This window comes from Nematostella vectensis, chromosome 15 (genome assembly GCF_932526225.1).
Source record: "Nematostella vectensis chromosome 15, jaNemVect1.1, whole genome shotgun sequence".
NCBI classification, from domain to species: domain Eukaryota; kingdom Metazoa; phylum Cnidaria; class Anthozoa; order Actiniaria; family Edwardsiidae; genus Nematostella; species Nematostella vectensis.
This window is the reverse complement of record NC_064048.1, coordinates 5782502-5805331: the sequence shown is the minus strand read 5'-3', so window position 1 is coordinate 5805331 and position 22830 is coordinate 5782502. Positions and strand designations below refer to the sequence as shown.

The window sequence follows — 22830 nt, the reverse complement described above, 5'->3', positions numbered from 1 at the left end:
TGGACAGTGTTGGTCGTGAATCCCGAATTTTGTATTATTTTTTACACGAGATGTAGTAGCTTTTTGAGTGATTTTTTCTTATTCTTGCTGGACTATATTTTTTTCGTGATTTTTTTAAGCTATAGCCTGAGCCCATTTCCCCACAATTTTCTCGCGTTATGTAGATTTTTGTTGTCTTTATGCTTGAAAAAAAGAAAGCGAAAAAATTTTATGCGTCATAGGGTCCCCTTCCACCATTCGCTACCAGGGGCTCGCTACCAAAGTCATCCGGAAGCGAATCCAAAGGGAGTCTCGCATATGTCACCCAAAAATACCTGCGATGACTTACACATTTCGTCCAGAAATTTAAACCTCGCCTGGAATTTATGTATATTATAATAGAGAGAGAACACATTTTTCCCTAAAAGCACAAATTGGTCATTACGAAGCAATTAGCTTTAGTAAATGCCCATTTTCAAGGTTGCCTAGCAACGGCTTCGGTGACTTGAAATCCATCTTCAATCAAAAACAAAATGGCTGACTCAGGACAGCGTGCTCGTGCTAGTAACTCATCCCTCTTCGCCGGCTCTGATAAATACTACAATCCTTACAGTGGGAAGGGGAAGATATTATTCACAGGTAAGCGAGATAATGTTTATATCTGCTCTAAAGGTTGACCGGTATAATTTAGGTTCGTGTAGCAACAGGTCGCAAGATTCAAACGAGCATTTTCATTTCTCAGAAAAAAATCAAGAATTGAGCTTTATAACTTTTCACCAAGTACACATATTTGTTTTGAAATAACAGATAGCTTTTCAGACATCAATCATTAACTGTGTATATTGAATTTTTCTTCCCGTAATAGCAATTTTCATTTTAAAAAATACCTTCTGTTGACACGCGCGTTCGAGAATTACGCGTTGTTCGCGCGCACACTTTTGCCGATCATATTCTCTCTTCCTCATAAGCTGTGTTAAGATATTTCCAAAATACATAAATGACGATACCTGGGAATGGATGTATTTTTATTTAAACAATTGGAGGTCAAACGTTAATTGTTGCACACAGCTTGGTAAAATCAGGGAAGCGTTACACTTTCCCTGCAAAAATGTTACGTCCGTTGCGCTAGACAATAACTAGTAAAGACATCAGCCTCTATTTACTTTCGTAAAGTTTAGACTTATTCGTACCAGATGTATGCTAATAAATTTATTCATAAATAAAGGCAATCATATTCAGGAGAGATCTAGGGCTTTGGAGGAGTGTGTGTGTGGTGGTGGTGGTGGGGGGTGATTTGTTATTTATATTCCCTTTTTTGTCTTTCTTTGTGTGATTTAAAAATAGTTTTGTTGCATTAATCACACATGTGTTTCATCTTAGATCAGTTTTTTTTTGTTAATTTTTTGTCCCTCTTTCTGTCCCATAACAGATCATTCCACCCTCTCTGCTATCATCTACCAACAACTTACAAATTACAAAGTGGGACCCCATATAAAAATTGGTCCCCCAATATCATTCTCTGACTATATATCTATCTGTCTTTTTCAGGTCCTGATGGCATTAGTGACCAACAAGTCTCCATAATTGATCCGACATATGTAGGAATAGGTACTATGTCGCCAGAGGGCACGAGCGACCTTAATTACCTATGGAGACCAGCTCGTGTAAGTTGCAATTAATGTTTGTAATACAGTGGATTGACATAAGGTTGTCGTCAACTAGCTTCACGACTTCGCCACAAGCCCACATGTAAGCATGGGTAAAAGCCGATAAAGTGCCTACATAGTTTCATCTATTAGCCACCATGTCTAAGCCTGGACTTATGCAGCGGCTAGCCTACCTGTAGGCTTTGATAGTTTTCCCTTCATGAAAACCCTGAAAACACAGATTTTGCATAACCCGGCTGCTATCTTGGCTAAAGCGCTCCGCAGGGGGAGGTGGAAAAAAAATGCGTTGGGCAGGGGGATGGGGAGAGTGGAAAAAAGAACTTCTTTTCCGCCCTTCCCCCTGCCCCGCACATTTTTTTCCCCCTTCCCCCTGCGGAGCCCATTAGCCAAGCTTGTAGCGTAGCATATTTATGATATATATTCTGACTTCCTGTCCCCTTTAAGAGCTCCTTGATTGGTCAGTATCAATACCAGGCGTGCTACGTGTGTGGAGGCTAGGGCCCATGCCTCCTACTACCAAATGTGACTCATTTTTTTATCAAATATTATGCTTTTTTCCCTATGATATGGACGACTTTGCACCCCTTGGTGAATGATGACAATTCACTTACTGTCTATGATTTGTTTGCATTTTTCCTGAATGGTTTATTTTATTCTAGAGATGTGTACATCCACCGTCAAAGTCTAAAAAGGTATGAGTTTCTAAAAAGAAGAAAGAAAGATTTTGGAAGTGAACATTTTGAAAGGTATCCTTTCTAAACATTTTTTCTTAAAACGTGTCATGTCGCCTTTAATTTTATTTGTTTTCAGGTTGGAGAAATTGGCTGGGGCATTAATTTATTCACAGATATAAAACGGTTAAAGAGTGGTCAGCAAATCATGGTAAGATCATTATAGTTATTATTATTATTATTATTATTATTATTATTATTATTATTATTATTATTATTATTATTATTATTATTATTATTATTATTATTATTATTATTGTTATTGTTGTTGTTATTGTTATTGTTATTGTTATTGTTGTTGTTGTTGTTGTTGTTGTTGTTGTTGTTGTTGTTGCTGCTGTTGTTGTTGCTGCTGTTGCTGTTGCTGTTGTAACTATTATTGTTGTTGTTGTTATTATTATTATTATTATTTATTTACTAACTAATTATTTTCTATCACTAATTGTATTTCTTGCTGGGTCTTTGGCTGGAACATACTGTTATGTTTTATTCTTGTTTTCAGCGAGGAGAATTTCGCCAAGAATGTGAAGACAGACACACTCATCTCTATCAAAATCCCTGGTGAGCACCTCTTTGCAGTCTACTACTTTCTTTAAGGGGCTAGCTCAATGATGTTACCATTAACACACTCTTTTTTTATACAACATAAGAAACTCTTTTTTCTCTATAAGAACGTACACTCAGCATAAGATTTTTCAAATTTCTAAGGACATGCTAAGATAGAGCATACCAAGGCAAAGGTGGTCTGCTTAGCAGCCGCTCTTAGTGTCACGCACGCATTCTCGCTCTTAGTGTCACGCACGCATTCCCCACAAGCTTGTGAGGAATGTGTGCGTGACACTAAGAGCGGTTGCTAAGCAGACTACGGCAAAGGTAGTAGTGGGAACACGTGCACTCTGAATAATGTTCTTCATTTCCTGTAGGTACCCTCACCCTAATGATATAGAACAAGTGAAAAAACACGAAGATGAGAAAAAGGACAGCGAAGAAAGGATCTTCACATGTGAGTTCTTTTAGAAAACCACTCATCTTAATAAACCGTGGATTTGCAGAGCTACTTTTGATGATGATGATAATGATGATATGTGTTATTATCATATTGCCAATATTGAAAGCTCAAAACCGGGAGATTGTATTTCAAATACAATAACTGTATAAGAAATTTTTGATGAATTTTCTCTGGAGAATACAGTAAACGTATAGAAAGTTTCGGGTTTTTTTGCCGGGAGGTGAAGGCTAAAAACCGGGAGTCTCCCGTGAAAAACGGGAGAGTTTGCTCGTATGTATTATAACGATTGTGCTTGTCTGATGTTGGCGAATAAAATGATGTTGCAACTATTGATGATGATGAAAAAGGATGATAATAATAATGATGATTAATGACTAAGATCACGATTATAAAGGTTGGTTATCACTTGGACGCAAGCGCAGGAGAAAGCAACTGCTTGATTTTCTTGCGCTTATGTTTGACCGATTCTCACTTGTTTTGCGCTTACGCTTGCGTTCGAGTGAGAACCAACCTTAAGATCCTGTTAAGCAATATTATTCTTTAAAACAAACCAAAGAAAACTCTTGACTTTTTGGGGGATGATGATTGGTGATGATGATTGTGATAATGATGATAATGGTCTACTGTTATAATATCATGGTTGCTCGTTCGTCTTTATGAAGATTCAAGTAGATCTCGACGGACCACACCCGATATCTCCCAAACATCAAGAGGACACAGCCAGAAGTACTATAGGTCCCATACTCCTACACCACGACACAGCCCCCCACCATTTGATGGCCCTGGAATAAGGCCTCCACCAAGACCACGATCTTGTACCCCAAGCACTCAAAGCCGAGCAAGATCAGGCACCATGTCTAGCTCTACATCGTAAGTCTCATTTGTCTGTACCCTTGTTGAAAACGTGATAGAAGACGGGACGATTGGAACGGGACGATATGGACATAGAGTAATGCACAGTTATCCAGGGAGAACAGGAGAATATCAACAAGAAAGGTTGGAATAAATAATATGAAGAGAAGAATGGAATAAGGAAGACTAGAAAAGAAGACGTATGTATATGGTCGCTTAGAGAGAGAAAATCAGGATACCTCAAACATAAAATATTGAGATATTTAGTCGGAAGATTGAAATAGGAAGACATTTAGATATATTCAACATAAGTTTTGATGGTAGTTTTGATTGATTGGAAGAATGGAATAGATATACATGAGCCCCCGAGGGGGGGGAGGGGGAGGGGGGTTACTTTAACCCTAAGGGATAGTACTTAAGGTGTAGTCAACTCTAGTTTTTACCCCTAAGAGATTACAAATTGGGTGTGGTCGAAAAAAATTTTAACACTAAGAGATAACAGAATCGGAAAAAAAACTGCCTTAGGGATAGCAGTTGGTCGAAATGTTATATTAAAAAAGCAAAAGCAGGATAAAAATAACACACAGAGTTGAGTTGGGATCGGAATAGGAAGACGTGATTTGGAAAATGCAGGATACCTAGTAACGTTGGTGTTAGATAAAGCAACTCAGAGGCCGGTGGTGAATAAACACATTTTTGATACAATGCAGCAATATTGTCAGTCACATTTTGATCCATTTCCTTCTAGTCAAACTTAATTGAGATCGGTGTATGGTCGCTGACAAGCGGAATCATAAAAATGGTTCAACATTCACGACTCGCGATCCCTGTGTTTGATTTGTAGACACGGAATCTAGACAGCCTTTTTTCAATTTTTTAACGGCTTTTTTAACTCGTGCTAACGGATTTTTCTGCTGCACCAGAAAAAAAAAAAAAAAAAAAAAAAAAACCGTTTAAACGGCGGTCAAAGCCCGTGCCCACGAGTTTGAAAGCCTAATTGTACGTTTTCCCGTGAACGGTCACATTTGTTGGGATAGGTAGAGATGTGCTTACTTTGGTTGTTCAGAATAAGAAAACTCTGAGAAAGTCAACATTAAAAGCTTATGGTTTAGTCAGCGACGACGAGGACGTGACAAAAGATAAAGCTAGGAATAGGAAGACCCAAGTAATGGAAAAAAAGACAAGAGTTAGACCTTCCTAAGTATGCAACAGTTTCTTTTAGGGAGAAACTAGAGCTTGAACCCACCCAGAGTATCGTATAAGAAGTTAGAAGACATATGGGATATGAAAACCCGTACACAGACAAGACACGTACATAGCTGTTTACGAAAAGCTGGAGCAAAGTGAAAAAGATTGAAAAAGCCCTTCAAATAAAAGAAGAAAACAAGAAAGAAAGAAGAAAATAACATAGCCAAGTATGTAAGGAAAAGTAGACAGTCAAGAGACAAAGTAGAGCAAGCACTGCAAGCTTAATTGGATGTACTGTGTTATTTTTAAGTATTTACATTTATTTTGTTTTTTATTTCAGGAGGCAAAGCCAGTTATTCAGCTAACTACCAAGAAGACAAAGTTAATTTTATATGGAATTCGGCTTTCTCTATATCGATAACATGATGGGAGATTTATTTGAATTTCGAACATGTTGTACTGGTAATGATACATTATTTAAGAATTTGAGATTCGTGTTGAAGATTTTCTCATTGAAGATTGTGTCATTTTCAATGTTTTCTTTTTATAGATTTTAAAATATGTAATTTTGTAAAAAAAAATCTGGAAGTTTGTTATTTATTAAAATCGAGTGAAATTATCTGCATCTTTTCTCGTGTGGCGTTGAGGGGATCGAGGGGCAATTTATTTGGCATTTGTCTGTTCGCCTGTTTATCAAGAAAGAGGACACGAACAAAAAAATGACGCCATCTTTACCGTTAAGTTTCCAAATGATTGACAATTCTCCTTGCCATTGTTCATGCGACTCCATGCAGTCATCAGGCTATCGGTTAAATTAGGAATATCCGAAGTTCGGAGTCCGGGGAGTGTAGGAATGAAAAGATCCATCTTGACTGCAGTTTAGGGTCATCGCAGTAATAATGGGTTATTGTGCAGTTCCAGGAAATATTCTACCCCCCCCCCCCCTCCCCATGGAGGGGATTATGGAATTATGGATGTTTTCTGGAACTACACATTTCGCAATAATAAAATGAAACATTGTATGTGATGTTGGGCAGATTTTTTTTCTGTCAAATTAAAAATAATCGTCAGATTATTTTTCTTGCCCTATTTTCTGTCGAAATTCTATCCAATAACAGGCAGACATATGTTGTTACGTCGCCAATAAATCCTCCGTGCGCAAAGTACGGATATTCTCAAATTCCACTTTTAGCTTATTATTCTGAGCTGTCTTGTAAACTATAACATTTTTTTACAAAACCATTGTCGCGTCTTCCTTTTATGTCATTTATATTCAAATACTTACGACACTTAAACTTGAAACCATGCCATCTAAGCTTTCTGCTAATTGCTAATGCACAAAAACAATTAATTGGAATATACCCGCACGAGCCAGAGACATTTTAGCATGGGAATAAGTCCACAATTTCATATTGAAAAATAAGTTTGTCCCGACTTTTCTGGATCTACAAAGAAAGGTAATACTTAAAAGTTTGTTTTTGTGACGATTTATCAGAAAGCATATGTAATTTTCGAGCAACTGAATACCCTTAGAAACCTTCTACTAGTTTTGATAAAGCTGTAGCTATTGTTTATCAAATCGTCTCTTTTTGAATAAGCAATTACATTTTTTAATCACAAAACGAATAAAAAGAACTGAATGCAAACAAATATATCGAATACAACATTTTTTTAAAGAACGCCAGCTTTTCCTGCTAAATTAAAATAACTCCCCTGCGTTTCTGCCAACGAAATAGGAAACATGTCACACTATTTAGTTAATTTTCACCGAGTTGTTTGCGTACCATAAGAGTTCGTTTTTCTCGATTTGACACGACCCACTCGTGATAGGCATACGAATTCAGCCATCGATATTTTCTTCCGCTGTTTTTAAAGATCCTGTCAAACTTTTCATTCAAGTTACCGACGTTTGACCATTTTATTGAACTCGACGGTGGTAAATAAGTTGTATACCTATGGAATCTGTCAAGCATTTGGGATGTATTGGTCATGTTATGAATCATTGTGCTGGTAATACTCGAGCAGCTGTTTTGATTTTTCAATTTAAGAAAAGTAATTGCTCCCTATGTGAAAGAAAACCTGGCATCGCCGAAGAAAGCAGTGGACAAACGCATCCAAAGCCCACTTAATTCAACTTGTCCCTCGAAGATTGAAGCTTTGCCTGACATAAAGATTATGGCTTTCTGCACATAATGTTTGGTGTGATTGGAAGGTGACATTGTTGGCCTCCTTTTCATCCCATTGCACAATAGTAGGACATTATATACAAGATGCTTTGATGAGACTAATCCCCTTCGTGATACTGATGAGTTTTAACTCCGAGTTAAAACCTCACAAAGTCGAAACGGTGGCTTGAAGAAGAAGATGATCCACATCATGAAAGAAGGTTTTCAAAAAAAACAACACCAAAAAAGAAAATTCCCTGAGGAATTGGCGAGTTTCATGTACAAACATTTTGTTGATTTGCATTTTGCATTTTAAAAGCTTAAGAGGATAAAATACTTCAAGGAAATATATCCATCTGAAAGTTGTCAACCTATAGCTTCTAATAGCGTTGAATCTAAAAACATCTAATTCCAAACAAAAGGCAAAGCATAAGAAGTGAAAATCAATATCTTCTCATCATTTTGCTACAAGACAACAGCTGCACGGTCCATACCGAGAAATCGTCGAGTCATTGACGAAGAAAGAGTTTAGAACCGGTAAAACTACGAAGGTCAAGAAATCGAACACGAGCGCTCGGTTAACAAAGAGTATTTTAAAGAGCCAAGAAATCGAATGGTTGACGAAAAAAGCAATATAGCTACGTAAGTCAAGTTATTCACAAAGAACAGAGAAGCCAATATCGACACGAAATTTACAAAAATCAAATACGAGCGATTTACATAGAAAGTGAAAAGTCGATCGAATCACAAAGGTACGGATATCACATACGGGTGCTTTATACGCGACTAAGATTTAAAGAGAATTTAAGTATTAAACACTGGGAACTATTAATGAGCCTCGCGCCAGGACGAAGCATGTCTTTACTGGGCGTCAACCCTTGTATAAACGTGTCCGCCCCGATTGCTCTCAGCTTCGCCTCGGCAACTATTTGCACGTTACTTTCCTTGATTGCAATATTAGGGAACACCCTTGTCGTTCTTGCCGTTGTGCTCGACCCAAACAAGAACTTAAAATCTCCATTTAACTTGCTCGTTGCTAACCTCGCCATAGCAGACCTCATTGTTGGAGCCGTGGTTGAGCCAATGAGCATCGATTTTTACATCCGAGAAGGCTTGGAATTAAACCCTGTGACGTCACTTAAGCCTCAAGTGCGGAGAATTTGTTATTTCATCTCGTGCACGGCGTCTGTTTTGAGCATGGCGGCCATCACGGTCGATCGCTTCATTGCGATTGCGCACCCGATGAAATACAGGGCGGAACTTAGCCGAAAGAAAGTTCTAGTAGCTTCCATAGCACTATGGGTAATCTCTATTCTATGTCCATTTCTCTATCTGTCCGTTGGTTACATTCAATACCAGTTTTTCTTCGCAAACACTGCGGTTCTGGCCACCATGGGTGTTCTTCTCCTTACATATGTCAAAGTGTACAAGGAAATGCGACATCAAGTAAAGGAATGGGACAAGTATCACGATGGCTCAGCCGAGAACAGGGCAAAGAAGAATGCGATTAAATGGGAGCGAAAAGTCACGAAAACTTTTCTCATTGTTATCGCAATTTTCGTCGCCTGCTTTCTACCCGCACTCATCTTAATCTACATCATTAATTTCTGTGAGAATTGCCATTGTTTGTTCATTCACGTTGCGCGTGACGTCAACTACCTTCTGATTCTTTGTAACTCAAGCATTAATCCGTATTTATTTGGCTGGAAACTGCAGACATACCGTAGCGCGTTTTTTAAGATTATGTGTGGCCAGAGGTTTGGGAATAGAGTGAATTCAATCTCGGATAGCTTGTCGAATGCGGCGAACTTGCGCACTGCAGAAAGTACTGGTCCGGGTAAGGTACGTTTGGCTACACATGGCGTCATCGGCTAAATATACTGTTACGAAACAAAACAAGCAGGCCGTAGCTAAGGGTGCAGGGGGAATTTACTCCCCCCTTCCCTGTACAGTTGGAATTTTAATAAGAACATGCCTGTATCGAGAAAATGTCGCTCCCCCGCCCTCAAGCAACATTCCCTGAAAAAAGGGACATATTCGCGTGGGACATAGGCGTTCCCTGGATTAGCGAGATGGATGATAAACGATTTTAGTCATCAGGTTTTCTTGCTGACTTTTCGTTACGAGTCCCTTGAAGGGGTAAGCATTTTACATTTTTTTTTCTGGGAATGTGTATAGGCGAGAACTTCAATAATAGGCAAACGAAGGGCGATTACTACCCGAGGCTATCACAATAACACTTTTTTTTAGACTAATAGCCTACGAAGAAAGCGTTTTTGTTGGTCTCAGCGAAGAGTTCTATAAAGTGTAAAATTAGAAAGGAGGAATTGAAAGAGGTGTAACCTACGTGCTTTTTTTGCGTGACACCATGCCACTCGGAACTACTGTCACTTACCGTGACGCACTTGGCGATAACAAACATTTGGGCGATAATAAAATTGTCCGCATAACAATCAATCTCAAGCTAGAAATCAACATAAGGTCGAGAATGTTTGTTGAACGCCTCTGCGAAACTAAGGGCTGCTAACGCTCGAAGCGTCAGCGCAACTTCTCTCTTTCGCAGAGGCGTTCATTATACTTTCTCAACCTTCAGCATAAGCAGATTATCTAGTTTTTCTACAGCTTGTCTGTAGTCTTTCTAGTTATTACTATTCAGTCAATTTCAAGGTATGGTGTCACGTGATGGGCCGTTTTTAAGATAATGGGGGTCCTGTGAAATCTTAGCGCGAAGGCAAGGCGGTGTCATGTCGGGGTTAATATTTGCAGCTTTTTTCTTAAAAAGATATTGCATGTAATAAGGTGTTTTAGCTTCAAGCTTTTTTGGCAAAACGAGCACAGAAAAAGAATGTGAAAATTGTTGACCGTAAACGAAATAAAAGCCTATATCGACACAAATTCGAGTTTTGCTTTTTTAAAGGATTTCCTACACACCTTGTCTCCTACGAAGTGGTTCTTACCTACGTCATGCACTGCGCAGCTGAGCTCAAGCGAACAGCGTGACGTAGAACAGAACGAAGGCACTCTTTTTCTATAAGAAAGTCAAATTTTCAGTTGAGGCTGGGCCGTTCTTATTTCTGGATCATTTAAAGGCTGAAAATGCTTTTAGACGATATTCTTAAATTTTAGTGAATTTAAAAAGATAAAATACTCAATGAATTATTAGGAAGAGGATAACAAAAATGATTAATAGCAAATATATAAGGTTGTTATTATGAGCACAATTATCTTGTTATTCATTTTAGAACGCATCAGAACTAAAAAGCAACATTTTTTCTGTTCTGTGAGCCTTAACATGTTCTTAGAATTCGGTGAAATCTCGCTTATGTTTTTATTAAAAAGATTCTTTATGAATTAAGATTGGACGTGACAGCGCTGCACCTGCTTTTTAAGTTAACTTGTAAATTTTGTATAATGGTTTTGCTGTATCCTTGAATATTTGTAATTCATCATAACCATATTCATTTACACTATTGTCATTTCTTGTAAAATAAATAAACTTAAAGATAATGGCGGTAAAAATAACCTTTTCTCTGTCGCCACAGCGCGCATCTGATCCACAGTCTCAAATTGGAGACGAGCAAGTTTATGTTTTACATAAATGCGTTGAGGGTAATTAAGGGAAGGGTCATTATTTAACTAGGGGGGGGGGGGGGGGGGGGCAGGATGACTATGTTTTAGGGGAGGGTTGCAGTTTTTTGAGCGCCGATCTGGGGGATGGCCTCAATTTTTAAACAGAGTTTATAAGGGGAGGGCCTTATTTTTTAAACAGGTATTCTTATCATTTCCAAGCCTCCTAATAGTCTGGAATATCAAAGGGTCTAGGGAGAACCCCAGACCCCTTAAAAATTACATATAAGTAAATATGATGGGCCTCTGATGCCTGCACTTCCATGACTTTGGCTGGCGCTTCTTGCTTTATATCCTTTAAAGTTTCCTGTCACCCCCAACCCCACCCCTTCCCCACCACAACCACCACCCCTAACTTTTCAGATTGGTAGTATGAAAACATATTCAAATAAGAATTCTGGTGTAAAGGAGCTTTTATGATGCTACTCTGGTTTTAACAATAATGAAAAAAAAAAACATTTCACAGGGGGGGGGGGGGGGGGGGGGTGCACCCGTACCCCATATATACAATACTATGAATATATATACCCCTTGAAATATGTCCTGACTTGATGATGTTAAAAGGCCAGCCCCGCCATCCCTTGTATGAGCTGTCTTCACGGGGGGGGGGGGGGGGGGGGGTGAGACCTTCCCTTCTTTTTCCACTCCCTTTCGAAACCAGGCACATGCTTAAAACAGCGACATCCAGGACACCTCCAAACAAAATATTATGCTTTTTTTTTCTTGGCAAAAGTACCCAGTCTACTTTTTTGTACATGACTGCAACGTAGCAAGATAAGAGTGCTTAATATATAGTCATAAATATTGTTGGTCCTCCTGAGAGAACGTGCCGTTATAGTCTAGTCTCAAGACTAAAATTTTAATATGACCGGAAATTTAATAATTAGACTTTAGCAAACTAGCAAGCTTCTTTCCTTTTTATAGGGGGGGGTGACTTAATTTTTGATCGCCTTTCTGGGAGAGGGTAACCATTTTTGGGCTTTAAATAGAGGGGGGGAGTCGATAATTTTGAACCGGCTAAAAAACTCAACTTAGCAGCTCTTGCCCCCCCCCCCCCCCCCCCCCCGATAGATAATGACCTTACCCTAAACCATCTGTTCGAGTTGATCTTTTTTTTACAACCACTTCGACGTCCTTATCATCGCTTCCTACTATACTCGAAAATGTCATCCATCGATACAGACTATCTGATGTTCGCAGCGATTGGCATCATCTACTGTGCCTTGGTTGTGTGTATTGGCAAAGACGCCTTTCGCGCGATTTTTACACCAGGGAAAAAGGAGCAATACTGTTGCCCAAGACACGGTACACAACAATCGTTCAACCAACATCGCAAGATGGCATAGGCAAAACCCTACATCCTTATGTAAGTTCAAATGTACGCTTAGAAGTCTTATTAAAGACGAAAATTTGGCAGAGTCGATTTCCAGTTTTTGGTGTATTGTAATCTTAGATACGTTGAGATATGGCAATTCAAAGTCACACGAAGGGCTATTTTCACGAGCGAAAGAGCGTATCGTTTAATTGCGTGTAGAAAATACGCACCAAGAGGTGAGAGAAAGGAAAGGAATATCGGTTCATCTTTTCTGGTACTTTTTCTCGGCTTTTACGTTTTCTTTGCTAAAAGAAAACTTACAACCGATTTTACAACCGCAATTTATAAGCATGTTAAAAAAATTCTTATTTCTAAGCTAAATTAGAAGGCTTAAATAGAGACACGAACACACACAAAGCGTTTACTCCAATACTTTTTTGAAGAATCATATCGGGCATATTTTTGAGCGAAAACAGAATTAAGATTGTTTGATATTTCTTTTTAATATTCTTTCTCAACCTTCTATTGATTTATAGCTTGTTCTTACAAATGCATGCATTAGCATGCATTTTGATAAGGAATTATTTGTGGGTGTAAATTTGTTTCGTTGATCTCCACAGGACAGTTCTAATATACCTAACACCTAGAGCTTGTATATATTTATTTGCCTTATTTCGCATTCAAATTATGTTTTGCACCTGTTCTGTATCATAACACGCTTTTCTGTTAAACAAAACGCTGTTTGCTCAGGCTCAGTTTAACACAATGTTTTTTTTTTTTCTCGCATAGTTTAGTTGATAAAGGACTCGGCTGAAGAAAATCCTGCTTGAAGATGCTTGAGGAACGCCGGCCAAGAAACGCAATAATAACGAACACAAAAACAAAAAGACTGAAGCATTTTGTCTTCTAACTGTCACTTTTTAAAAAGAGTTGTTACCGTATTTACTCATGTATCATGCGCACTTTTTTCAAATGCAAAATGACCTTCAAAATCGGGGTCCGCATTATAAAATGAAACTTTTTGTTTGAGAGGTAGAAAATTTGCATAATAATAAAAACAATAGAAAGCCCTTGATTTGCTGTTTTATGTTTAAGTAACCATTCAAAAATTCCGGGATTTTGATCCGCGGATAAATGTCAAGGTATTTAAACTCTGCGAGACTTGTCCAATTATTACGCGCCCCTGCCCCCAATATCCCATCTCTGAGAAAATACCATACGAAATGTCGAGTATTACTCATTCAAGCCAAGATTGTTCTCAGAAATAAGTCCTTCGTATGCTGCTACTTACATCCATCTTAGGGCGCGTTTTTTTTTTTTTTTTTTTTTTTTTGACTCGTGATTCCGGAATAAGAATGGTTAGAATAGAAAAAGCGCGCGTTCGTTTATCCCGCGTTCCCATTCCGGAATGAAATGTCTACCTGTAGCAGAAATGACTCGAATGCCATTTTGAAGATTCTCTACCAACCATTCCCATTTCAGAATGAAAAACGCGCCCTTATACCAAATGTGACCCCCCCCCCCCCCTCCATCATGTGTAGAAGGGATCATTAAAAAGAAAGCGCGCGCTTAAGAGAATTCCCTTGAATTGCACTGCGCACCCTTTCTGCGCAAGTGGCGCGCGCTGTTTGTTCGAATTTTCCGGTATTAAGTGCGCGCACGCGCCACAGTTGTACAAGAAAACACAGCAAAAGGCACGTGTTTTTGTTTTTTTTACCTAAAATCGCTTTGACAGAAAAACGAAGTCGGTTACCCCCATTTTTTATTTGCTGAAATAGTTAAATATATACGGAAAAAAGATATACTGAAAGAAGAAAAAAGTTGGGTTGTAGAAGTTTTGTTATTTCTCTTAAAAGCCGTAAAAATACTTCAAAATGGCGCTTTTTACCGTATGAATAGTGGCGAAAACAATGTCTTTTAGTGCGATCTCTCAAAATGTGATTTGTTTTGAACATTATCTACTAAGGGTTATTGTTTAGGAGATCGGATTTTGGCAGCTCGACAAAAAAAAACAGAACTTAATTTTCTAAAGACTATAGGCACTCTTTTTGAAAACTAAGAGTAGGGATTTTTTCCTTGCGCGATCAGTAAAAACGCGTCAACTCTACGCCCCTCTGTTGTGAAAACGAGGTCGGTACCTCCATTTTTTTATTACATTTTTTGAAAGCCCTTAACTTCAATATTGTTTATGCCAAGTTTTAAAAAATTCTGGGTTGTAGAACTATTTCAAGGGAATTACCTTAAGGTTTTTTTTTAATCCTTGTAAGCCTTCCTTTCTAAACCACCATATTTTCTTCCTAAAAAGAAAAACACCACAGACAGTATCATAACAATCGCATGACAGTATTAGTTGAATGTGCCTTTTATTTCGCCCGTGTTTTACATACATCCTTATTGAGTCTGAACATTCTTTTCTCATCCATACATTATCTTCAACATGCATGAAATTTCTTTTGTAACCATATTCCTATAATCGCCTCGTTTTTTTGCCTGTGAGCTGAGGGCGTGGCCACCACGTGTCTTTAGGTGCTACTTGCACGTGAAGGCGCCGCCTTCACGAAAGGGGGAGATGGAAGCGGGGCCCTCATTGCGGGTTTCCGTGGGGGCGCTTGGTTTTGGGAGGAGTGATGCTCTCTTTCATGATCCCCGTGTCCGTGTCCGCCGTGTCCGTGTTCCTCATGTTCCGGTTCCGGGTGGTGCTGGTACGCAATGTGCTTAGAGTCCGTGTGACGCGCTTTTACATTCTCTGTATGATAACAACCAATAACAAAAAGTCTGTTGAAGGCTGACTTTGCGCTTATCTGCCATCTCTTAGGGTTAAAAATTCCTTCTACCACACTTTCTCCTAGAAGCAAGATTTTTTGTGCTATCCCTCAGGGTTAAAACCGATTTTGCAGACGATCTTCCGCGCCTGTTTTTATCAGAGTCCCCCTCCTCCTCCTCCTCTGGGGCGATTTTGTATACGTCCATTCCATATCAGCCCCATTCTAATCAACAGATTTTTGGTATGGGGTCCGATTTTTCAATGGCCGTAGCAGGGGGTTGGGCGATGGGGTCACGTGTCCCCCCAATATTTTCACAATTATAAGGAAAATGACCAGTAGGGGCGTGTGCCCTCCAATATTTTTCTTGATGTTTCTGTATTGTGCCTTTTCAATATTTCGAGGCCTGCTACGGCACTGTTTTCTCTATCACAAATCAAAGCCGGAGCCCGATAAATTGCAGCTTGCTAATCCCGGCAAAAAGAAAACTCCTTTGTATAATGTGAATTTAAGGTTGAATTTACCGTACGTTTGCGTGATTGTAAAAATAACAAAACGATGCATTTTGGGAATATAGACAGGTAGCACTTTTAGCTTTTAGATAAGGAAGTAGGACGTTATTTAAAGATCGATGAACTTTTATCACTTTTACTTTTCGTGCTTTACTAAATACCTTGAGACACAAGACACAGCAGCACAAAACACGTGGCAACTAGGGCTGTCTTCATCACGGGGGAAATAGACTACTGGCAATGTTCTGAAACAATCTTGTAAATAATGCAAAACTATCAGTATAACCACACAATTTTTTTTAAATAAAGTAAAACAACACGCGCTTTAAAATGTTGGTTCGGAGAAATTTACTTCACAAATAGTTAGATCTCATTTGCGTGCGTCTCTCTTGTTATAGATGCAAAGTTGACGACACTGTGTCATGACAAAAAGTAGACAACTAGACGAAATGGAGATTGTTGAATTGTTGTTCACGATACGCTGTGTGACGTCTTCTGTGCATCTATTAGAGGACAGACACACAAAAATAGGATCTATTTGTTTTATCCAACAATTAAAGGTGTTCTTCTGAAAGCTGGCGCCAAGGCGTGCGTGTGACCACTAAGGGACATTCCATTAGAAAAAAAAAATAATACACGATAAAAAGCCTGGGAAATAATGCATGCAGCCCAGACCAGACAGAAAAAGAATTGCATACAACGCTTCTCCTTTACCTTCTCCCCCTCCCCCCCCCCCACCCCCCAAACACACACAAACAATTTTTTGGTTTTTCCTTTACACCTATTTTCAAATTCATGCGGAATCCCGGGTTTCCAATGTCTGTCATTTAACTTAATTCGGCAAGGCTAGTATTTCGTGGATGTCATAAGTATTTTCGTGTCAGAGACGTTAATTACATTATATGGACACAGTCAAGTAAAACGAGTTACGTGACCCGATAGAGCAGGTTCATACAAGATTCTGTAAATTAATGCTAGGCGTTAACAGAAGAGCCACAAACAAAGCTTACAGTGCAGAACGAGGACAATTCCTAGTTATAGTCGAGATAAAAGCAAAAACGATCACATTTTGGGCGCGCCTTCTGACACTTGACGAACACAGAATAGCAAAACAAGCATATCTGGCGTTTGCGGAACTGGGCAATGGAAATTTAATCAATTTTGTTTCCAAAACGGTTATGGCTACTGTTGGGGGTTCCAAAGCGAGGCTACCTTAGACACTAAATTAATAACACAGCTTTATAAAGAATTTAAACAGAGGTTACTAGAAGATATCGAAATACAAGATTAGAGATCAAGCCTTTTCGACGATAATTCCAGACCAATTGGAGGAAACAAACTAGGAACATTCAGAGAATTCAAATCAGAATATAAACTAGAGGAATAAAGATTAGATATCCAGTGCAGGGGCGTAGTCAGGGGGGTGGCCTAGGGGGCCCCCTTCTAGCAGCCAAAAATACAGTAAATGTATCAGACATTATCTAAAATACAGGAGAAAATGCCTAAAGTCCTTTTTGGGCCCCCTCCTGTTGAAAATCCTGGCTACACCGCTGCAGTATTGAGGGAACAAGGCGGCATGTAATGCTAACTCAAACCAAACTCAAATTCCTAACAGCCTACAATGGGCCGTCGTTGGATGCGAGACCAAGAAACAGGGCAGTTAGTCAATGAATTAGACCGCCTCTGCTGACGTTCGGCCAGTGGAGACTAGCAAAGAAAATCAGACAGGTGAAACTGACCCATTCAGGCCACCCTGATTTGTTCGCTAGACACGCCCCTGCCCTGAACCCTTCTGGTCTCTTTTGTTTATTTTGGTGCCATATCATTCATGTCCCCATGATTTCTAATAGTCAAAAGGGAAAATTCAAATGACTACATAAAATAGAAATAAAGAATTAACATGTTACCTTTTTGACTAGAGAGAGTTTTATTATAAAGTGATTTTAATGGTCACAAGCTCTCTGGCTCTATCAACAATACTGATACAAAGTAAAAGTTTGGTCTTTCACGTAATTTTATATGAACCACACACCTAACACTACCTGGATCCTAGAAGATCCTTTTTTGGAGAAGCTTTGATTTATCCATTTCTGTAACGAGTAATAACAGTGCCTTTATTGTAGAGCAAAGTTGTTGAAGTTGGCCCAGAAAAGCGAGCGAAGTTTGTGCACCATGTTTGCGAGTGCTGTAACGTAGTTCACCAGCAATCCTTTTGCCTCGAATCAGCCAAGCACGATTTTGCCTGCACCGCCTCGTCTCGATGTTGGCGTTGTTTAACCCGAGTTTAAAAGACAGGAAAACTAATTTGCAGTGGTGGTGTTCGTTTTGAATCACCCCCAATATTCAAACGGAGAGCAATAGAACTTTCTTATTAGCAACACTTTGCTGCTTATTCCTGAGATAACCACTGTTTAAGTACCAAATTTACAATATTATTTTATCATACGTAATCAGTGTGAATTCCACTACAACAATCGCGTAGGAGAATCGAGGAATATAATATATGTTATATTTTTTAACGCCTTACATATAATATAAGTTAACCCTTAAGTGAACCCCATAGGCTTAAAAGGTATTTAAAGAAAATGCTGTTCTTATATAAAAAAAGTGAGTGTCGTCTAAATATCATTTTAATTCCTAAACATGAAAGGAACTAAGATCCTTATTGCCAGGGTCGATCCTTAATTCTGTTGATCTTACCTTATTCGCGGTTTGGGGCCTTGTGAAGGTGCACCACGTTTCTAGACGCTACTTCTAGAATTGTCTAATAATCAATTCAACCTGCTGCCATGTCATGACGTCATGGCACATCTGCTGAGTCACGCCCAGAATGCTAATAGAAGACATGCGCTAAGAGATCACGTGACTGTTTGGGTGGCAAACTAGCGCGCGCTTAGGCTTTTAGGGGCAAAATAAGAACAACAAAAAGCAACTCATTCAGCGCTTATGAAAAAACACAGAATTCCTTTTTTTTTCCGAAAGGGTTTAGCTTCATTTAAAGATTTTTATTTTTTCGTCGTTCTCTGGTGTGACGGGCATAGTCATTTTTGATTTTTTGTCTGATTATTTTGTTTTGAATTTGCCACTCAGAAAGGTCACGATATCTCTTAGCGGAAATCCCTTATTGAAAGAAAATATATTTTTTTAAATATTTTTTTCTTTTGGTATCCCAAAGGTTTCATTTCATTCTTTTTGCACCAGAACTGAAGTTGAAATCGCAACAAGCACCGACGACACCACGAGAAAAAAAAAAAGAATTATATCTCTTTTCTTTTCATGTTTTCTTGTAATGATTCACAATTCTAATCAACTTTCGAACAAAATGGAAAATGGCAGATTCACCATTTCAAGGGTTCCACCACGCATTCTCTCACCCATCTTAGCTCATCTCTATCTCTTTTATTGACTTGGGAATTTGATAGTGGTCCAGACCCGTACGCGGGGGGGGGGGGGGGGGGGGTGGGGGTGAGAGGGAATTTATATCAAACATATTCCCCAAGGATAGGGTCCTTCGTTTGCATTGCCTTATATGGTCATTGATGCCCATATTTAGAAGAGCTAAAGTTTTCCCGCTCCCTGATCTCCAGAAAATATGGTGAAAAATGCTGATTCCTGTCAATTTGAGACTCGTGGCAAGAATTTGTCCAAAAAAGCCTGACAGGTTGGTGAAATCTTCATCTCACTAATCTTGAAAAGCCCTTAGACCCAGGCCTCCAAGAGATTGACCGAGCGGGTTTGAAGGTCACTCAAATATTGATATGTACTTCCGTATACACAATTATAAAGAAATGACCAGTAGGGGCGTGGCTGTGCCCCCAATGTTTTCTTAATGTTTCCGTATTGTCCCCCCCAATAATTCACGGCCTGCCAAGGCTATGTCAAAGAATGCCCTATGCAACTCCGCTAAAGAGAAAATAGAGCTGAGGCGTGAAAAAAGTTAGCATTGTATTAGTTTTCTATAATAACAATGACAGGGAGTTTGAAGAAGTTTTTAAAGAGTTTTAAGATATGATGATCAAGGCTGGTGGTCTCTTAAATATGACAATCCAGTCAACTGGTCAACAATTAGACTTTGACAGTCATTTCGGGTCTCATCCGGATCGAGATCAAACGCTTACTTGAATACTACAGTTTATATCCTAATTAGATATTCGAATAGAAAATAGGCAATATTGTCAATAAAGAAGAAATATGAATTTTTGAAAAATAAGATTTCGGAGATAGTTTAGGTGGTAGATATTAATAAATAGATAGATAAATAACATATAATTTCCATATCCTTGGTTTGAATAACTTATTTGGAGAGAAGCTTGTATCCCCCGTAAGAAACCAAAGCGAGGGCTGCAACCATAAGAACTCGGCGAGACTTTTCGGTCTGAAAATAGAAGAACGAACTGCCGGTCGAACGAGACGAAGGTGAGCAGGGAACGCCATCACCCGCCATGACGACCTGCCGCGCGATACTGGAAACTACTTCCGGTCGTACACTAGAATCAGCTTCCGGTTCCTGATTCGACATGTCCTTATCCTCATCACTGCTGACGCAATCAGTCATCTCGCCATCTGATTGGCTGTATTCTCCCAGTAGCGCTTTCTGATTGGTCAAAACGGCCCCTAGCCCGCTGTTAGCAATGACCTCTAGGGCTGAAAGCATAGCGGTCTCGAGTTCACAGCTCGTTGCTGCTCGCGCTGGGTTCCAGCTGGGAGACTCCTCCACTCCCTTCTCCTCTGTATCGCCTTGCATTTTTGGCAGCATGACATCATTTACCTTGCATTTGACGTCATCTAATGTGACGTCATGCTGTTGGCATATGTCGTCTGACGTCATCTCTACGCCATTAAGCCGTTGATTTTTGATAAGATTAGTTGAATCATTTGCTGAATGCGAAGGTTGATTTGTTTGTCCATGAGGTGGATCTCGTCCATGTCTGAAAACGACAACAAAATATATATTAGTATTTATCAGAAAACCCGTCAGCAGCGACATAGAAGAAACACAACGTAAGCCGCTTGACTATGAACCTATTCATTTTGTCTCTGTTTATCTTGGACCTATTAACTTGTTTTGTTATTTATCTTGTTTTACCAACTGTTTATCATGTATGTACCAACTGTTCATCTGTGTACCTGTTCATCTTGTATGCACCAGAATGATTATCTTTTACACCTGTTTAACTTGTATGTACCAGATCACCATGTAGCCGTTCTTGTATGTACCAATTTACCCTGTACTTATTTATCATTCATGCACCAGTTGTAGCCGTTATCTTGTATGTACCTGTTTAGCTTGTATGTACCTGTTTATCTTGTACGCGACGAATATCATCACAACGAGCCAGCATAAGTTGCCAAAGTAAAGCCAGCGATTCTCGATAATTTCTAAGTACACAGCGACCCAAAATTCCTTGGTGAACATTGCTGAAAATGTATGCAAACTTAGATTAAAATTAAAGTAATGGAGATGCGTGGCTAGAATGTTTGTGCGAAGGCAAGGCCGGGGTCGCACCTCCTCGCTCGCCAAAAAGCGGCCTTTTATTGAACACCACTACAAATTTCCTCAAAATTACCTGAAAATCTTTGCTTTTTCCCTCACCACTCTGTGATGTGATCGCTCAGACAGATATATATTAGATAGATATATAGACAGATAGATAGACATCACAAAAACTTAAAGTTAGTAGGGGGCTAGCATCAATTTCAAGCACCAAGTCCAATCAAAACTATCAAATCAAAACTACTTTAAGGAATCGCAATGAAATATTACAATCTGTGTATAATTGGTTTATCAGCTATAAAGTCAAATATAGTTGTAGAAGACAATGCCGACACAAAAACGTATATCCTGCACGCGTGTTTTGAAATTGTTGAAATTGCAGAAATAAAAGTAAAACCATTCTATCAAAACTTCATAACGTGAGACAGCAGTAGTAACAGCAAACGTAAAAAAAAAAAATTCGCGCATCGAAATTTTTTCTCTCTCTCTCTCTCTCTCTCTCTCTCTCTCTCTCTCTCTCTCTCTCTCTCGTGCTTTTAATTTTGCGGTATCTAGAGTCTTCTTTTCTTTTATGTGCGGCATTTTTTTTCTCTGAGTCATGTTCCTATTTGGAGCGGTGCAAAAAATCGTCAAAATACCTGATATCTAAATTCTAAAATAATTAAGCAACTACTCTGGTGATCACTGTGAATAGGATTCCAAGGTTGAGCCGCGACACATATGTACAGACCTTTGTAGCAGAACAAAATTGTTACAATACGAGTATAGTTGTATGTATAGGTCAGGGACGTACGCAGCCTATAGGCCTACAGTCACTGGACTGCAAAAAAATTGCCGATCTCATTTGCATAACGAGGGAAAAAATCAAATGTTTGCTCATTCGGGCATTTTTATGTTCGAAGATATATATGAGGAAAAAAAAAAAACTATAATTTTCTTCCACAAATGGTTTCCAAACATATTGTTATGTCCTTCGGTGCCATGCGACGAGGATGAAAGAGGATCGTGTAATATTCTCAAAAGTCTGACGCATTACCGCCAATTTCCAACCCAAAAGCGGGAGCTATGAGATCTTCACGGGGATGCGGGGCCACTCCCTCATCCAGCTTCTGAATGCTTTAACTGCAACTTGTTAAAATTCTGCGTACGCCCCTGTAGGTGTATCAGCTATAAAGTTAATATAGTCGACTCTGTCAAATGTCCGTCTAATGCAGACTGACTCCAGGCAATAGCGCGCACCTCGCGTGCGAATATTAAAGGACGTTTACCTGCCAGTCCAAGGAAGATGGCATGACCCTCTGTAAGAATCTTGAAAAGCACTAAAACGATAATAGGTATTTTCATCTCAGGTAAATGCGGCATTTTGAAACACTATGGAATTCGAAAACGCCTCGAAGATAATCACGATAATTGATATTGACGTCATAATGGTGGATGAGCGAGGGAATCTAGATACCGATGACGTTTCATTAAATGCACGAGCATAAAGTAACCCGGATATAACACGTTTAAAAACACGATGTTAGTAT

General features: G+C 39.1%; 3 protein-coding genes and 2 long non-coding RNA genes across 5 annotated transcripts; 3 read left to right on the top strand and 2 right to left on the bottom strand.

Moving 5' to 3' along the window:
- Window positions 1-463: 463 nt before the first annotated feature.
- LOC5511373 (uncharacterized protein C4orf45) lies at window positions 464-8292 on the top strand. The gene is made up of 8 exons (XM_001631747.3): window positions 464-618; window positions 1528-1643; window positions 2306-2338; window positions 2457-2528; window positions 2880-2938; window positions 3301-3380; window positions 4049-4256; window positions 5767-8292. Exons 1-8 carry the CDS (start codon window positions 513-515, stop codon window positions 5789-5791), a joined length of 699 nt encoding a protein of 232 aa, XP_001631797.2. The 5' UTR covers window positions 464-512; the 3' UTR covers window positions 5792-8292.
- A 130-nt stretch (window positions 8293-8422) lies between these two features.
- LOC5511362 (octopamine receptor 1) lies at window positions 8423-11110 on the top strand. The gene has a single exon (XM_032380707.2). It carries the CDS (start codon window positions 8423-8425, stop codon window positions 9464-9466), a length of 1044 nt encoding a protein of 347 aa, XP_032236598.2. The 3' UTR covers window positions 9467-11110.
- A 1187-nt stretch (window positions 11111-12297) lies between these two features.
- LOC116617728 lies at window positions 12298-13606 on the top strand. Its single transcript, XR_004295863.2, has 2 exons — window positions 12298-12584; window positions 13323-13606. It is a non-coding gene; the product is annotated as an uncharacterized LOC116617728 (long non-coding RNA).
- A 1273-nt stretch (window positions 13607-14879) lies between these two features.
- Window positions 14880-18566, bottom strand: LOC116617762. The gene is made up of 3 exons (XR_004295872.2): window positions 18508-18566; window positions 15969-16062; window positions 14880-15279 (listed from the first exon to the last, which is right to left on the bottom strand). It is a non-coding gene; the product is annotated as an uncharacterized LOC116617762 (long non-coding RNA).
- A 1173-nt stretch (window positions 18567-19739) lies between these two features.
- Window positions 19740-22700, bottom strand: LOC116617737. Its single transcript, XM_032380667.2, has 3 exons — window positions 22570-22700; window positions 21105-21225; window positions 19740-20735 (listed from the first exon to the last, which is right to left on the bottom strand). Exons 1-3 carry the CDS (start codon window positions 22661-22663, stop codon window positions 20102-20104), a joined length of 849 nt encoding a protein of 282 aa, XP_032236558.2. The 5' UTR covers window positions 22664-22700; the 3' UTR covers window positions 19740-20101.
- Window positions 22701-22830: the final 130 nt, after the last annotated feature.

What these genes read in the sequence shown, in the direction of transcription:
- LOC5511373 (XM_001631747.3), top strand. Translation starts at nt 513, where the DNA reads ATGGCTGACTCAGGACAGCGTGCTCGTGCTAGTAACTCATCCCTCTTC. An exon ending in GGGGAAGATATTATTCACAG is followed by an intron (nt 619 to 1,527) that starts GTAAGCGAGATA and finishes TGTCTTTTTCAG; the next exon opens with GTCCTGATGGCATTAGTGAC. An exon ending in CGAAGAAAGGATCTTCACAT is followed by an intron (nt 3,381 to 4,048) that starts GTGAGTTCTTTT and finishes GTCTTTATGAAG; the next exon opens with ATTCAAGTAGATCTCGACGG.
- LOC5511362 (XM_032380707.2), top strand. Translation starts at nt 8,423, where the DNA reads ATGAGCCTCGCGCCAGGACGAAGCATGTCTTTACTGGGCGTCAACCCT.
- LOC116617737 (XM_032380667.2), bottom strand. Translation starts at nt 22,663, where the DNA reads ATGCCGCATTTACCTGAGATGAAAATACCTATTATCGTTTTAGTGCTT. An exon ending in CATCTTCCTTGGACTGGCAG is followed by an intron (nt 21,226 to 22,569) that starts GTAAACGTCCTT and finishes ATACATTTTCAG; the next exon opens with CAATGTTCACCAAGGAATTT. An exon ending in GTCGCGTACAAGATAAACAG is followed by an intron (nt 20,736 to 21,104) that starts GTACATACAAGC and finishes TGTCGTTTTCAG; the next exon opens with ACATGGACGAGATCCACCTC.